This window comes from Pyrus communis, chromosome 1 (genome assembly GCF_963583255.1).
Source record: "Pyrus communis chromosome 1, drPyrComm1.1, whole genome shotgun sequence".
NCBI classification, from domain to species: Eukaryota; Viridiplantae; Streptophyta; class Magnoliopsida; order Rosales; family Rosaceae; genus Pyrus; species Pyrus communis.
This window is the reverse complement of record NC_084803.1, coordinates 36,177,270-36,193,461: the sequence shown is the minus strand read 5'-3', so window position 1 is coordinate 36,193,461 and position 16,192 is coordinate 36,177,270. Positions and strand designations below refer to the sequence as shown.

Genomic DNA, 16,192 nt, shown 5'->3' with positions numbered 1-16,192 from the left:
ACCTAACCGAATTAGCATTTCATTTGGTGTTATGTTGTTTGGTTAAGAAGTCAGATCTAAACGTAAACTTACAAATCACTGCATACACATTGTCTGTGGATAGTCTCCAACAGTGGCACACATATTCTCATACTTTATCTCAAGCCATCTCTTGGCATTGAGAATGAAAATAACAGTTGAGGTAAATCACGCGTAGACATAAGTGCGACTTGGTTTGATTTTAACACCAACAAAACTATAAACAACATGGTTTTGAATACAAACACAAGATGCGAATGACTTTAAATTTCTTGGTGAAATAACAAAACAAAAAGTATTATATCTAACATCGAGAAAAATATAAGTCTTAAAATTTCTTGGTAAACACAAATTTATACAATTTTAGTATCGAATTCGTATTTGAGGAATTCATCATCCACAAATAAAGACTTCTCATTTACAAGACCGACTTAATATTATCACTAAACCACTGACATTTGAATTAAGCATTATTTTGTCTATATTTTAGTTATCATAAAAAATAAAAATAAAAACTAATGAAAAGAGTTTGAAAATTTTGAATTTTAATAAAAAAATAAAAAAAATGTTATAAGTGAATAATACCAGAATAACTATTTAAAATAAAAATATTATTTTACATACAGAAAATATTTTGTTAAAACTTCCAAAATAAAATCACTTCGCCGTTTGCATCAAACTTGTACGACGTTTAATCCCAAAAAAAAAAAAAAAAAAACTATATATATTGTAACATTACTTTGGCGCCAAATACATTTCATTTCACTGTACATTTGAAACTCCAGAACTCGCAGAGCTCCAGAGAGAAAGAGAAATCGTTAGACAAATTTCTAGGGTTTTCTCTGCGCGATCAAATTTAGGTTTCGAAAATGCAAAAGCTAGGGTTTCCGGGCATGAGGAACTTGGATCAATTCAAGTCCCTCTCCAAATCGGTTTCAGGAGCTCCGAAGATATTCTCTTACTCTTCGCGTCCTCCAGATTCGATCGCTTCGGGAAGCTTCGCAAATTTGAAGCTCACTGCAGGTTTTGAACTGAAAATCTTGAATTTTTGGTTTATTTTTTCGGAATCACGGAGTTTTTGTTGACGATCCGTTGTTGTTTATTTCGATTACAGAGAAATTAGTGAAAGAGCAAGCTTCAGTGAAAACTGATCTCGAAATGGCGGTATCTCTCTCTCTCTCTCTCTCTCTCTCTCTCTCTCTGTTTCTCTCTCTATCGATCACTCTCTCTCTACCTGTGCGTGTGAATGTATGATTGTGCATTTGTGCGGTTTGATTTTTGTGTCTAACAATCTGCTTCGATTAGTTAGGGTTTCAATTTCTTGTCAATACAGATAGATATACGTAAGAATACAAATTCGAAGTTATCTGATCAACTAATTAAATGATAAATTCAGAACAATAAGCTGAAAAAATCAGTGGAGCATATTCGTGCATTAGAGGAAAAATTGCAGAATGCTTTCAATGAAAATGCTAAGCTTAAGGTGAAGCAGAAGGAAGACGAAAAGATGTGGAAAGGATTGGAGTCTAAGTTTTCTTCAACGAAAACTCTGTGCGATCAACTGACTGAAACTTTGCAGCTTTTAGCTGGTCAGGTTCAGGATGGTAAGTATAATTTTGAGCTCCCTGACCTTTCATTTTTGCTTTTGATCGCAGCTGTATTTATCGTTAACTTTCTTTAACAGCTGAGAAAGATAAAGAGTCCTTTGAATGCAAACTCTCTGCAAGTTCCATAGCTCTTGACGGTTTAAATCAGCAGATGGATGGTCTATCTCTAAAATTAGAGTCTGCAGAGGAACTTATAAGGAACCGTAAGCTGTTTCCCCCAATTCATTTAGATTTCAGTTTTTCTGAGAGAATATTGAACTTTAGAATCTATGGATGATGTATTGTATGACTGGATAAAGGTTCATCTGCTGTTCTGTGATGTTTCTAAATCATAATTGTAGGTGAAAAGGAGCTTGAGGAACTCAAAATTGATGATGAAGAAAGGGATAGATCTTATCAAGATGAGCGAAGAAGAAATGCAAATCTCATAGATGAAAAAGGTAAACATCTAATGCATTAAGATTAGAGGTGATGTTATCACTTAATTGAACCAGACAAGTTTTCTGAATTTTAGATTATAGTCATGGAACTTTACCAGGGGATCAATTTGTTTGTTCAGTGATTTTGAAGATGGTTGAAGCTCATTCGTAGAAAGCATTTTACGTTCATTGAATAACTTACATCCTACCTCCAAAAGGGAGATGGAATCATCCAAAAGGGCATCAATCTGGCATATGGAATACCTCTCATGCATTAGTTTTCCCTTACGATCTGGGGAGCCTTCAACATAAGTTGATTTTATATATGGTTAAATACCCTTAAGTGATAGTCAAATACATTGGTGTATAGACTTCACCTTGTAACTTTCAACATTCTGATTCGTACTGGTGAAAACAGATATAAAATCAAGTTAGGCAATTCTATCAATGTTCCTCTTACCCCTGAAGCCTCTTAAAGAGTATGCTTATAACATTCTACTAGTCTTAAATGTTCACCGTTCTCTACTTCATCGGCAGATGAAGATGAAACTCTTTTCCACTTGAACCTAGAAATTTTCTCTTAAAACTTGTTTTAGATCAGGCAGTACATTTTTAATAGTCAATAATCTACTGTCTAAGTATAATAGCATGCACTGCTGACAACGAAAAAAAGAGAGAGATGTTTGACAATATGTTTAGTCTTACCTCCATGTTGCAGTCATTGAGAAAACAATTGCACCTTGAGCAAGTTGAACGCAATACAAAAATACGTACTTCAAATTGTCATGGAATTGTTTTTATAAAGGCAGTCATTCTTTTATTTTCCTTGCAGATGCCATGCTTAAGAACTTTGAGGCAACTCTAGCAACTAATAGGTTGGCAACAGAGAGTTTGAACTCTAAGTTGGGTGAGGTGCAGCTTGAGTTAAAGTTAAAAGAGGATGAAATTAAACGTTTGATAACTGCTCAGGAGAACTTGGAAATGGAAAAACACAATGTTCAGTTGAGCAACGATGACCTTGTTAAGAGATTAGATATGTCAGTCCTTGAGATAAGAAACCTTGAAGGGTTCGTTCATGTGTTGGCCGCACACCTGGCTGAATTGGATAAACAAAGTTTGGATTTTCTTGACAAGTTTGATAAGCTAAACTCTCTCTACGACACTTGCTTCAAGATGGTCCAGCAGGAGAGAGACCTTTGTGCCAAGCTTGCTCAGAGACAGTATGATCAACTGCATGATGCATTTCTGAAAATAACATCAGAAAAAGATGCTATACAATTGCTAAATCAGGAGTTGAACAATAAGGTCATCGAACTTCAGAAAGTTCAGGAGTCTGTTATGGCACAACTATCAGAGGAATGCAGTATAGCCAGAGAGAGGATAGAGAATTTGGAGTCTGAAGCAGAGATTCAGGTCTCAAAGAAGATTGAAACAGAGATGGTGGTCTCCAAATTAGAACTGCAAATTCATTCTCTGTCAGAAAGTTTAAGATTGTCGGAGAATAAAATGGTTAGCAAGTTCCCACACATTCATTTTATTACTAGAGATGCAATTTTTCCATATTAAGCTTTGTTTTTATACCATATTGCAGCAAGATCTGTTGCTGAAAATGTCAGCTTTAGAAACTGAGAATAAAGATAATACAGAGAAATTACAAGCAGAGATACAGAAAAAAGATGAACAAATAGACGGTCTACTAAGGGAAGGTGAAAAACATGAAGAGCAAGTGGATCTGATGGATAAACAAGTCAACCAGCTCCAGAGCACGCTAGAGGAAAAGGAGCAACTTATTCTGGAATATAAGGAACGAGAGAAGAATCTTGAAGAACAGATTTCAGAGGTTTGAATTCAGTGAGAGATTGAGAATGTGTGGAGTGCATAATACAATTCTGCATTTATTTATGATTCTGTAATTTGTTGCAGAACAAGGCATTGTTGACTGCTGCTGAAAGTAGACTTGTGGAAGATAAGAAGCAATATGATCTCATGCTAGAGAGTAAACAACTGGAATTATCAAGGCATTTGAAAGATATCTCTCAGAGGAATGATCAGGTGTTATCTCTTGCAATAAACTTATATGGATACCTCATAGGTAGTTTTAGTAACAAAGTACTGACAGTAAGAGGGATTTAATTAGGCAATTAATGACATCCGGAAGAAGTATGAGGTCGAGAAGCTGGAGATAGTTAACATGGAAAAGGAAAAGGTTAGCTCATTGTTATCATCTGTTGCAATTGTTAAGAAATAAATCATGTTCTTCAATAGTAATCCATTTGAAACTTCAGGCTGAAAAACTTGTTGGAGAAAGGGAGAAAGAATGTGAGAAAAAACTTGAAGAATGCAAAGAAGAATCGAGGCAGTACTTGATGCGCGTTCAGGAGGAACACGCTACTCTGGTAAGTGAGGGAAAGTGGTGCTTGCTATAAATATCAAATTGATAATAATTTTTTTCCTATGATGCATTTGTTCGGTATCTTACTACCAAATCACATTTTTTGGTTTCTAACCCATTTCTGACATTATGAAACATTTACTTTCAGTTAAGAGTTGTAATTCTTTTACTTATGTTAACTAGTAAATACCTCTGAACTTGTATCAGATTATACAGAAATTTCGTTCTTGGCATTCACCCTTAATTCTTCTCAGCATCTGTCAACTGTAGTTTGGAAAAAAATAAAAAATTATTTTATTGCTCAGTCTCTTTGGATTAATAGCTAACCTATTAAAAAAGATTATCCGCAATTTATTGATGAATGTGAAATTTTACAAGGAATTAATCCAAATTTAATATGGGAGTTACATATTTGATAAGGTGTTACCATTGATGCTTCTGACTACGTTTCTACTTCAAGGTCTAATTTAGCATATTTGGTTTAGAACAATATTGACTTTCATACTTGATGCTGTTTAGGTCAGTCGCATTCAGCAGGAACATGATAGGAAGGAACTGAGTCTAAAATCTGAACACAGCGAAGAGCTAAAGCATTTCCAACTGCAAGCTGAAAACGAATTAAGAGAGGTTCAAATAGCTCTGAATTAAGTTGGAACTGCTAATTTAAATAGAGTTTTATATGCTTACTTTACTGACCAGTTTATTATTTTCCTAGAAAATAACTTCAACAAGGAGCGAACATGAAGCCGAGCTGAGAGGTTTGAGGCTTCAGCATGAAGATGAGTGTAGAAAGCTGCAGGGTGAATTGGATCTTCAAAAGTCCAAAGTACATATCTACCACAAATTCTTTAAATAATTGATTTTTTGAACCTTTTACCTACGGAATGATAATTATTACAGGAGGAGAAGCAAAGGGCATTACTGCAAATGCAGTGGAGAGTTATGGGTAATAAGCCACAAGAGGACCAAGAAGTGAATTCAAAGAAGGTTGGCTTAAAAATTGATCGCTCTCTCTCTCATATCCACTAACACAGATAAATTTAGTTTAAGTTATTTAGGTGCAATTGTTGGATGTATTGGGTTAATCTTAATTTTTGTCCAGATAGATACTGTGGCTGTGGAAATTGAACTAAAATGTTGTTTAAACTGTATGGCATTGATTTAGTTAAGATTACTACACCAGTGTTCAATTTTGGTTTTATCCCTATCACAATAGGTTACACGTGATTCAAGTCTCATAGTAATTTTAGTGCTGGTATCTTCTATGGGCATTCTGTTTGCATCATCTGCAATATTTTCTGTATGTGCGGATGTAGCAATGTCATCTGCTTATGTTTCTCACAATGATTTTTCATGTGCATCCTTAGTTGTCCCTCTCTCTCCCTCCCTCTCTCTCTCTCTCTCTCTCTCACACACACACACACACAGGGAGAGGGATGGGGGGAGTTGGGAACTGGGAAACATTGTGGTCTGAAACAATGAGGACTATGGTTAACATAGTGATCATGGCAGGTAGGACTTGGAAAGCATATTGTTAAGATTTTTTTTTTTTTTTTTTTTTTGTGGTTGAAGCGTAAATTATCTTATCGGGAGTATATGCACAAAAAGAGAAACTAATCAGAAATTCTATGATCTTAATGACTTCATTCTGTCTCAGGATTACTCCATTTCTTCAAGGCAGATGAGAAACACGGTTAGTAGAAAAAGAAGTCAGCATTCTCTTGTAAGACCAGAGAACGACGGAAAGGTTGGCACAATAATGAAAAAATCACGTTACTTTATTTTTCATCCCTGCAACATAAAGATATGAAGGATTATGATATGTGTTATGTGTCATTCTATTTCATTGATAGGAGTCACCTTTACTGGAAGTAACACAAACACCAGTGTCAAAGTTGTTGAAGAAAGTAGAGAACATAAACACACGAAGTGTAATGAGTATTCCACAGAATCACAAAAAGGTATATAACTTCTGTACTAGGTTTGCCTTCTAGTGTATTCTTAAATGGTAAAACAACTCTGTTCTGTAGGTTATAAACTTATAAATGCATCTCAGTACTGAAAAAGAAGATATCATATAAAACTTATCTGCAGTTGCACTGGTGGTTGTTTGAAGAGTTTAATGTTGCCTACCGATATTGTTTGATCAATTCATGCATTATTCCCTCTACCTCCTCAACTTACTTCATGCCAGGTAACTCATCGGGAGTATGAAGTTGAAACTAGTAATGGAAGAACAATCACAAAACGAAGGAAAACAAGAAGCACAGTAATGTTTGAAGTATGTACCTGATTATTTCAGTGAATATATAACAGCTATGTTTTGTATATGAAATCAATAAACCTCTAGAATTTCATATCTTTTGTGTGGACATTATCTTGTACTGAATTATATATATATGTAACACCAGGATCCAACAAAACATAAAAGGACGAGAACACCAAAAGTTGCTACTCCCAGGATTGTTGTTAAGGTAACAGAAGTTAAACTGATTACTTATCTATTTCAGTTTTTATAATCCCTGGTGATGCTTCCACTTTGTCATACCTCAATATTGCTCGGAACCTCTTTATAGCACGAAGGCAATGCCTGATGAACTCATTATGGCTCTTCCTTGGAACAGAGACAAGATGAGGTTTAGATAGTTAATAGAGGACACAGGGGCGGGGCAGGGTTTGGCTGGCTGTCTAATGTTGGAATTGAGTTCATTTTGCTTCATTTTAAGTCTTTTTAAGAGATTTCTGCGAGATTCCTCATCCTCTAAAAATTAGAAATCCAGATACTTTTTTTTTCATGTTTTTCCTTCCCAATTTGTTTTGGCTTGGCTTATATAATGGTATTAATAGCACGAAGATGAATATATGAAGGGAAACAAAAGTTATCGATTGGAAACATGCGATGATAATTTAGAAGTTCTATAATGTATTGAGCTATTTGAAAACCTGGATTTGCATGTAAAATTATACTACTGTGATGTTCCTTTTGAATCGCATTTGAGAAAGTGCAATTTGTTATACTTGTCTTGTAGGGATCTAAGGCAGGAGGTCAACCACATCCATCAACCATTGGTGACTTGTTTTCAGAAGGGTCTCTAAATCCATATGCAGATGATCCCTATGCATTTGATTAAGGTACTTTTTCAACTGATTATTGCGTTGTTTTATTTCATTTTTGGAACAAAAGACCCTCTTCAATTTAGTGGATTTTGGTTTTTAGTAAGTCCTTGTAAGCTCTTTTATGCGATTATCAAATTATTCTCCTACGCCTTGTCATCTTGGCTGATATCTGATCAATGTTGCATGTGTTAGATTAAGAGCTTCTTTGTTATAAAATAAGATGTAATGTGAATTATCACAATTGCTTTCACCTCGTTATTATTCACCATCTATCTTATGACTCCGTGGAAACTATGTTCTTAACGCAGTCATTATATCAGTTAGCACATCATCTCTTCTTCTCTGCTCAATTGTTCGATATTTCTAGATTACTTTAATTGGAAGATATTGAATAGGCAAGAACCAAACATCTATTTTTTCTCAGTTTATAGTCGATGTGAGTTTGATTTGCTCATGCTGCTGCAAATGCTTTAAAAACTTTCAAAGGGAATCTGCAATACAGTTACAGTGTCGATACTACAAATAATCAAAGCCTAATTACAGTGTCGATACTACAAATAATCGAAGCCTAACTGCAGTCTTCTTGTTTTGTTTCGGTTCAGGGATGAGATTTCTGTGGTTCCTCCCAACTGCATCAGTCACAGCAGGCTGGCATATGATCTGATCGATGTACAGGGTTTCTGTTGTACCAGCGGCTTCCTCTTGTATATATATGTAGGTAGAAACTATGGCATTTTACTGATTTTCTGGTTCTGTTTTGGATTGCTTTGTCACTGCTGAACTCTTGTCAGTATTGGATTAATTGCATTTGCGCTCTGTAAATAGATGTTAAATTGATCCCCAAAATTCACCATGGGCCTTCCATGTAGGCTGAAAATTTACTTGAACATGAATTTGGTGATTGCAAGCGTGCCAGTGCTAGTTACCGCTAGCAAACGGGATTTGAGTGATAAAGATTACGCTTAATTGACTTATAACAAAAGATTGTCATTGAGTGGGAGAGGTTCAACTTAGGTTCCTACTACTTGCCTGATATGATAAGGACTTCTCTTATGTAGATAATTTAAATCAAAATATGTGAATGTTGAGTCAAAGCTTGTCCTGAAATGACAATAATAATTCAGAGGGATATTGTATTGACCTAGGAGCTATGACAAGAGGAATTCATAAGAGAAAAGAGAACCATCTCTTGGAAATGCTTGGAGAAAACTTGCATTAAAGTTGCTTTTCGAGAGGCTTTTGTTTATATGCTAAGAGGCTATATTTGAAGAACGTAATTTGTTAAGTTGTTTGAGTGTCCCCTTCCCTTTGCCATTGCATACTTTATATAAGGAACTAAAGAGCTGCAAGTTGATCATTCCCTGCCCATTTCCACGTGCAATGGAAATGGATTGCAAACATATACATATAATAATGGGTTTGGAGCCACTCAGTACTATGGTCTGGTGGTATTTCACTTCACTTGGAAGTGAGAGGTCTTAGGTTTGAATCTCGTGGATGGCGAATTCGATACCAAATTAAGCTACCCATTGTGTAGGCTTTTGGCATAAAGCCACCGCTCAAAATATCTTAAAGCAAGTTCAGCTTGATGTCTCAATAATCTCACACAATACAATCAATTGACTTTAGACTCAAACAAGTGAAATTTGGACAACATTGAGAACAAACAATATCATATGACCGGTAAACGGTAGCAAACATTTCGACCACAATGTTCATAACAGAGCTACAAACCCAATAATGTGTACCTTACGCGTAGAGTTGGGAAATTTTGACACAAGGCTTCGCATATTAGGGAAGTTTGAGTGTAGTGTCGCTGTTTATGTTCATTCGTACCTGATTTTCTTGCCTTTGAAGGCCTGTCCGTGCTGTCAATTCTTGAGGCTACTCCTACATGCCACGAGGACCAGTGCCTCGCGTCGCTTCAGCTCGGATTTTTAATAAAAAAATTTCAACTTGAATTTAATAAAAGAAGTTCTAGGAAAAGTATTGAGGCTTGAGGGCTTTGGGGTATTGGGTTTGGTGTTTAAAGTACGTCAATTTTCATACCAAATGTTCTAGAGCCTCCTCCGTAGAACATGGCGCGAGCGCGCTTCCAAGGACCGGCGGTGAACCTTGGCTTATGGTGCTTGCGGTGCAATCCAAGCCGCGCAAGGTTAGCAGTAGTGATGACATGGTCGGGAAGTAGAAGAGGAAAGAGCAGCAATGAACGCAAGAGGGTTCGCAAATTAGGCAATGTCATGGTGTAATTGTTCTTTCTGTAGTACAGAGGAAGAGGATCAAGGTCATCTCCGTAATCGTGCAAGACAAGTTTGGACTTCAAATCCCGGATGTCATCTGTGAATGTTAATAATCCGTTGGCCCTGTTGGATTGGTTATATAACACTTACGATTCAGGTGAAGGGAAACTTTCTAGCCTTGGTAAGGCCCTAACTTCGGATCTTGCCGTCCGTTGCAAGAAGAAGCACTTTTGTTTGATTGTGTTGAAACTAGTTGTGAGCTTGATCACACTATTTAATCAGTTGTAAAGAAATTTATGTACATCTAGATAAACTAATAAGTGTTGTTTAGAACATTCGACTAAGTGGGTGACTACAACGAACAATACATACTACTACACTGTTGTAAATTCTTCTGCATTGTCTAAAAGGTTAATCTTAAACCACTAACTTAACCTAGAAGAAAACAACTTATTAGGTAAACTACAAGGAATACACCAGATTGTTTTCTAAGTATACATTTCTATGATTCATTTAATTGTCGTCTAAAAACCTAGCTAGTGTTATAAAAAAAAGGTCAAAGTTTGAGAGATAACCTTTTAATGGTAGGTGCAAGGTAGATGTAAAATGTCACACTAAAATTATAGCACAGGCAGATAACAAATAAAAGGCAGAGGAATAGATGATGTTACTGATATTTTTCTCTAGTTTTCTTTCTTCTTATCTTTTCTGTTACATGAAAACATATGGAGTGCTCTATTTATAGAGCAATTCCATACTGATGCATTAACTGCATGTTGAAACTTGTAACGCGTCCTCTGACAATACAATTCATTTTCCACTTTCACTTTGCATGGGCATTGAAAACTTCTGCCCATGCTGAAGAATTCTACTAATGGAACTGTGGGCATTCATTGCCCATGAGACTTTTCAACACTCCCCCTTGGATGCCCACATATCAACATGAGTTGCCTCGTTAAAACCTTGCTTGGAAAAACCCAGTGGGAAAAAACCATAGCGAAGGAAAAAAAGCACAACTTTTCCTGGATCGTTGATATAGTGTCAAGTATGCTTATATTGCCTCGTTAAAACCTTGATAGGAAAAACCCAGTGGGAAAAATCCTAATCGAAGGAAAAAGAGTACAACAAGCATGTATCATGGATGCTCCCCCTGATATGTATCTCCCCCTGATTCCGCATTCTCCAAATTTAGCTGTTTGGTAAGTCGACGTAATCCGATGCCTTGTACTAACTTCTGAAATGTGCACTTTGGTAGAGATTTGGTGAACAAGTCTGCCAGATTTTCATTTGAACGGATTTGTCTGACTTCAATAACTTTAGCCTTCTGAAGCTCATGAGCACTGAAAAACTTTGGAGATATGTGTTTAGTCTTATCGCCCTTGATGAATCCTTCCTTCATTTGGGCAACACAGGCTGCATTATCTTCATGGATGACAGTTGGATTGTCTGTCTTCGAAGTTAGACCACATGAATTCCGAATATGATGGATCATTGATCTTAACCAAGAACATTCACGACTTGCTTCATGTAAAGCAAGTATTTCTGAATGATTTGAAGATGTAGCAACTAATGTTTGCTTAGTTGAGCGCCAAGAGATTGTTGTATCTCCATTCTTAAACACATATCCAGTTTGTGAGCGGGCTTTATGCGGATCAGAGAGGAAGCCAGCATCTGCATATCCAACAAGGACCTGGTCATCTGTGGAGTTCTTTGAGTAGAAGAGACTCATGTCTGTTGTCCCACGAAGGTATCGCAATACATCTTTGATACCCTTCCAATGGCGAATTGTTGGAGCAGAGCTATACCTTGCTAGCAAGTTAACTGAAAAAGCTATATCTGGTCTAGTACATTGTGCTAAATACAACAAAGCACCTACTGCACTCAGATATGGTACTTCTGGACAAATGACCAGTTCATCATTTTCTTTTCGACGAAATGGATCTTTCTTAATGTCCAAAGAATGAACGACCATTGGCGTGCTTAGTGGATAAGCCTTGTCCATACCAAATCGCTTCTGAATTTTTTCAATGTAAGCTGATTGGTGGACCAAAATTCCACTAGGACAATGCTCGATCTGCAGGCCGAGACAATATTTTGTTTTTCCAAGGTCTTTCATTTCAAATTCGCTTTTCAGATATTCAGCAGTTTTATTGAGCTCTTCAGGAGTTCCAACTAGATTCATATCATCAACATATACTGTCACTATATCGAATCCAGAATTGGATTTCTTAATGAACACACAAGGGCAAATAACATTGTTGATATACCTTTCTTTGATCAAATACTCATTGAGACGATTATACCACATTCGTCTAGATTGTTTCAGACCATACAATGATCGCCTTAATTTGATCGAGAGCATACCTCGTGGTTTGTTACTTGTTTCAGGCAACTTAAGTCCTTCTGGGACTTTCATATAGATGTCAGTATCTAATTCTCCATATAGATACGCAGTGATGACATCCATAAGTCGCATGTCAAGTCTTTCTGAAACCACTAAACTTATTAAGTAACGGAACGTAATTGCGTCCATTACAGGAGAGTATGTCTTCTCATAATCAATTCCAGGTCTTTGAGAAAAACCTTGTGCAACGAGTCGTGCTTTGTATCTTGCGATCTCGTTTTTCTCATTGCGTTTCCTTGTGAATACCCATTTGTAACCCACGGGGTTTACACTAGGCGGGGTTTGGACTACTGGTCCAAAAACATTCCGCCTTTCCAAGGAATTTAATTCTGCCTGGATTGCATCTTTCCACTTAGGCTAATCCTGTCTCTGTTTGCATTCATCAACAGAACGGGGCTCAATATCATCACTTAAGATGATTTCAGTGGCTACTGCAAATGCAAACATATCATCGATGATTATTTCATTCGTATCCCACAATTCATTTGTACATGCATAATTTATGGAGATTTCTTTGCTTTCATGTACTTCTGTCTCTTCAGGGACAGATGTCTCATCAAGGACATTTTCTTTTTCTGGAAGTCCAGAATTATGAATTATGGATGTATCATTCATTTTCTCTTCCTGAATGACTTCATTTGGATTCAGTTGTGCCCTCGACTTTCTCTTTCGAGGAGCTGAATCTTTTGAACCTGGGGGTCTACCATGCTTCAGGCGTGCACCAGATGAATCATTCGCTGCCACTTTATTTTGTCCAACAGGGACATCAATTCTTGCAGGTGCATTTCCAGCTGGTATATGTGATTTTGTCACTTTCATATCATCATTAAATGCATCTGGCATTTGATTGGCAATGCTTTGAAGATGAACGATCATTCTCACTTCATTTTCACATTGAATGCTGCAAGGATCAAAATGAAACAAGGTGGGAACAACCCATGTCAGCTCTTTCCGTTCTTCTGGAACGGTCTTTTCTCCCCCTAACAACGGGAAAATTGTCTCATCAAAGTGACAATCAACAAAACGAGCTGTAAACATATCACCTCTCAAGGGTTCTAAATATCTAATGATAGATGGTGAATCAAAACCCACGTAAGTTCCCAGTCTACGCTGATGTCCCATTTTAGTGCGTTGTGGCAGTGCAATAGGCACATAAACAGCACAACCAAAAACTCGTAAATGGGAAATGTTTGGTTGATGTCCAAACACGAGTTGTACTGAAGAGTATTGATGGTTGGCTATAGGTCTCAATCGAACTAATGATGCAACATGTAAGATGGCATGTCCCCATGCAGAGACTGGCAATTTGGTTTTCATAAGCAGAGTGCGAGCTATTAACTGAAGCCGCTTAATCAATGCTTCTGCTAAACCATTTTGAGTATAGACATAAGGAACATGGTGTTCAACATCAATGCCCAATGTCATGCAATAATCATCAAAGGTTTGAGATGTAAATTCACCAGCATTATCAAGTCGGATTGACTTGATGAGATAATCTGGGAACTGTGCTCGTAACTTAATTATCTGAGCAAGGAGTCTCGCAAAGGCTACATTCCGAGTAGACAAGAGACAAACATGTGACCATCCGGTAGATGCATCAACCAAAACCATAAAATATTGAAATGGTCCACATGATGGTTGAATAGGCCCACAAATATCCCCTTGAATTCTTTGCAGAAATGATGGGGATTCAGCATCAACCTTTAGTTGTGATGGTCTAATTACCAACTTCCCTTGAGAACAAGCTTTGCAAGGGTTATCATTTAAGGCAGCAATGTGTCTGCTCATTAATGGATGTCCATTAGAGTTGGTAATGATCCTACGCATCATGGTAGATCCTGGATGACCCAGACGGTCATGCCAAAGCATGTAAACTTTTGAATCAATGAACTTCTGGTTCATGACAGTATGTGATTCAATTGTCCTTATGTATGTATAATACAATCCACTCGACATACCACGCAACTTCTCCAATATACACTTCTGGGTATCATTGGAGGTAATGCGTAGATACTCCACATTTTCTGCACTTTTTGTTTCAATGTGGTATCCATTTAAACGTATGTCTTTGAAACTCAACAAATTTCGAGTAGATCGAGTAGCATACAATGCATTCTGTATGGACAATATTGTTCCATTTGGTAACATAATCTGGGCTTGCCCTGAACCTTGAATTACATCTGAAGGTCCTGATATTGTTGTTATCCCTACTCTTGTAAGTATTAAGCTTGAGAAATACTTTCGATTACGAAGTATTGTATGTGTGGTTGCACTGTCTGCAAGACAAATATCTTCGGCATTTCTCATGTTCTGAGAATAACCACAGTTTTTATCCATGCTTTCTGAGTAAGAGAATCAGAGTTAAAAGCAAGTTATAACAAGAAATTTACATGCCACTTTTATTGAATCTAAAAATACTACAAGTTCAGCATAATAAAAGTACATCAATGTTTTAATCGGACCGGTATGCTTCATTTCCCCTTTCTACAATAAAATCTGGAACATCTAGATGAGTTGTGTTCAACTGCCCTGATAAGTCAAACACCAGATCAGATATATCCATTGGTCTAGCCTGGTCGAGAAAATTGGTCTCGACACCCTTCTCTTTGAAGGAGGCTTGATACAGATCCACTAGATGTTTTGGGGTACGACAAGTACGCGCCCAATGCTCATTGTCACCACACCTATGGCAGGCTCCTTCATAGTTTCTAGGAGCATTGTTCATATGAGCTTTGCCTTTGTGGCGATTCGCATTTTTGAAGCTCGGGCCTGAATTATGCCTCGGAACCTGGTTGTGAAACTGAACTCCATGGTTCTTGCCTTTCCTATTCCATCGACCTCGCTTGTGGCCACGTCCTCGTTTATGATTATCACCACCAGAGGATGTGGCGTTCACTTCGAGGGAAGCAGCATTCACTTCTGGGAATGGTGCAGATCCAGTAGGTCGGGAATAATGATTTTTCATAAGGAGCTCATCATTCTGTTTAGCTACTAAGAGCACAGATATCAGCTGGTTGTACTTAGTGTAGCCTCGCGCTCTATACTGCTGCTGCAGGAGCACGTTGGAGGCATGAAATGTGCTGAGAGTCTTTTCCAGCATATGTTCCTCAGTAATAATATCCCTATAGAGCTTCATCTAAGAGGTAATTCTGAACAATGCAGAATTGTATTCTGCCACTGACTTGAAGTCTTGAATCCTCAGATGAGTCAACTCATAGCGGGCCCTTGGAAGAATCACCGTTGTCTGGTGATTGTATCTGTTTCTCAAGGCATTCCAGATAGGTAACGGATCTTCAACCGTTAAGTACTCGCTCTTTAGCGCTTCATCAAGATAGCGGCGAATGAAAATCATGGCCTTTGCCCGATCTTGAGAGGATGAGTTGCTTTCTTCCCTGATGGTATCTCCAAGATTCCCTGCTTCCAGATGGATCTTGGTATCCAGTACCCAGGTCAGGTAATTCTTCCCGGTAATATCCAGGGCAGCAAATTCAAGTTTCGCCAAGTTCGCCATTTTCTTTTCTGAAAGAAAATGAGATGTGTAAGAACTTGCAATAATATGTATTCCTGGAGGAATATGATGTTAGAACTTCTGGTTCTTACAAATTTTTCATTTTGATCTTCAGGCCAAAATGATAAGCACTCGAAACTTCTGGCTCGAGATTTTCAGGGTGAATGAGGAGGGCGATTGTACCGCACCATTCTCATTGAAATAATGTAATATAGAATAGGCGATTATTTCGCACCACTCAAGTAACAGGAAAATTAAATATGCAGAGCAGCGTGAGCGATTATACCGCACCACATAAAATTGCAATGAAATTAAACAGCAGGTAAATTCAAATATGCAGGGTAGGGTGGGCGATTATACCGCTCCACCTAAAATTTGCAGTAAAATTAAATCTGCAGTCCAAGATAGGCGATGATACCGCACCGTCTTGGATCGCAGTAAGAATAAATTTCCAGTTCAAGATGGGCGATTGTACCGCACCATCTTG

General features: G+C 37.5%; 1 protein-coding gene across 1 annotated transcript; it reads left to right on the top strand.

Annotated features, from left to right (window-relative positions):
* The first annotated feature begins 798 nt into the window (after positions 1–798).
* Positions 799–8,404, top strand: LOC137717852 (synaptonemal complex protein 1-like). The gene is made up of 19 exons (XM_068457350.1): positions 799–1,041; positions 1,133–1,182; positions 1,415–1,622; positions 1,703–1,828; positions 1,967–2,065; positions 2,877–3,553; positions 3,636–3,884; positions 3,968–4,096; positions 4,182–4,250; positions 4,330–4,440; positions 4,956–5,063; positions 5,152–5,262; positions 5,337–5,423; positions 6,094–6,183; positions 6,290–6,397; positions 6,631–6,717; positions 6,848–6,910; positions 7,466–7,568; positions 8,156–8,404. Exons 1-18 carry the CDS (start codon positions 888–890, stop codon positions 7,565–7,567), a joined length of 2,628 nt encoding a protein of 875 aa, XP_068313451.1. The 5' UTR covers positions 799–887; the 3' UTR covers position 7,568; positions 8,156–8,404.
* The last annotated feature ends 7,788 nt before the right edge of the window (positions 8,405–16,192 follow it).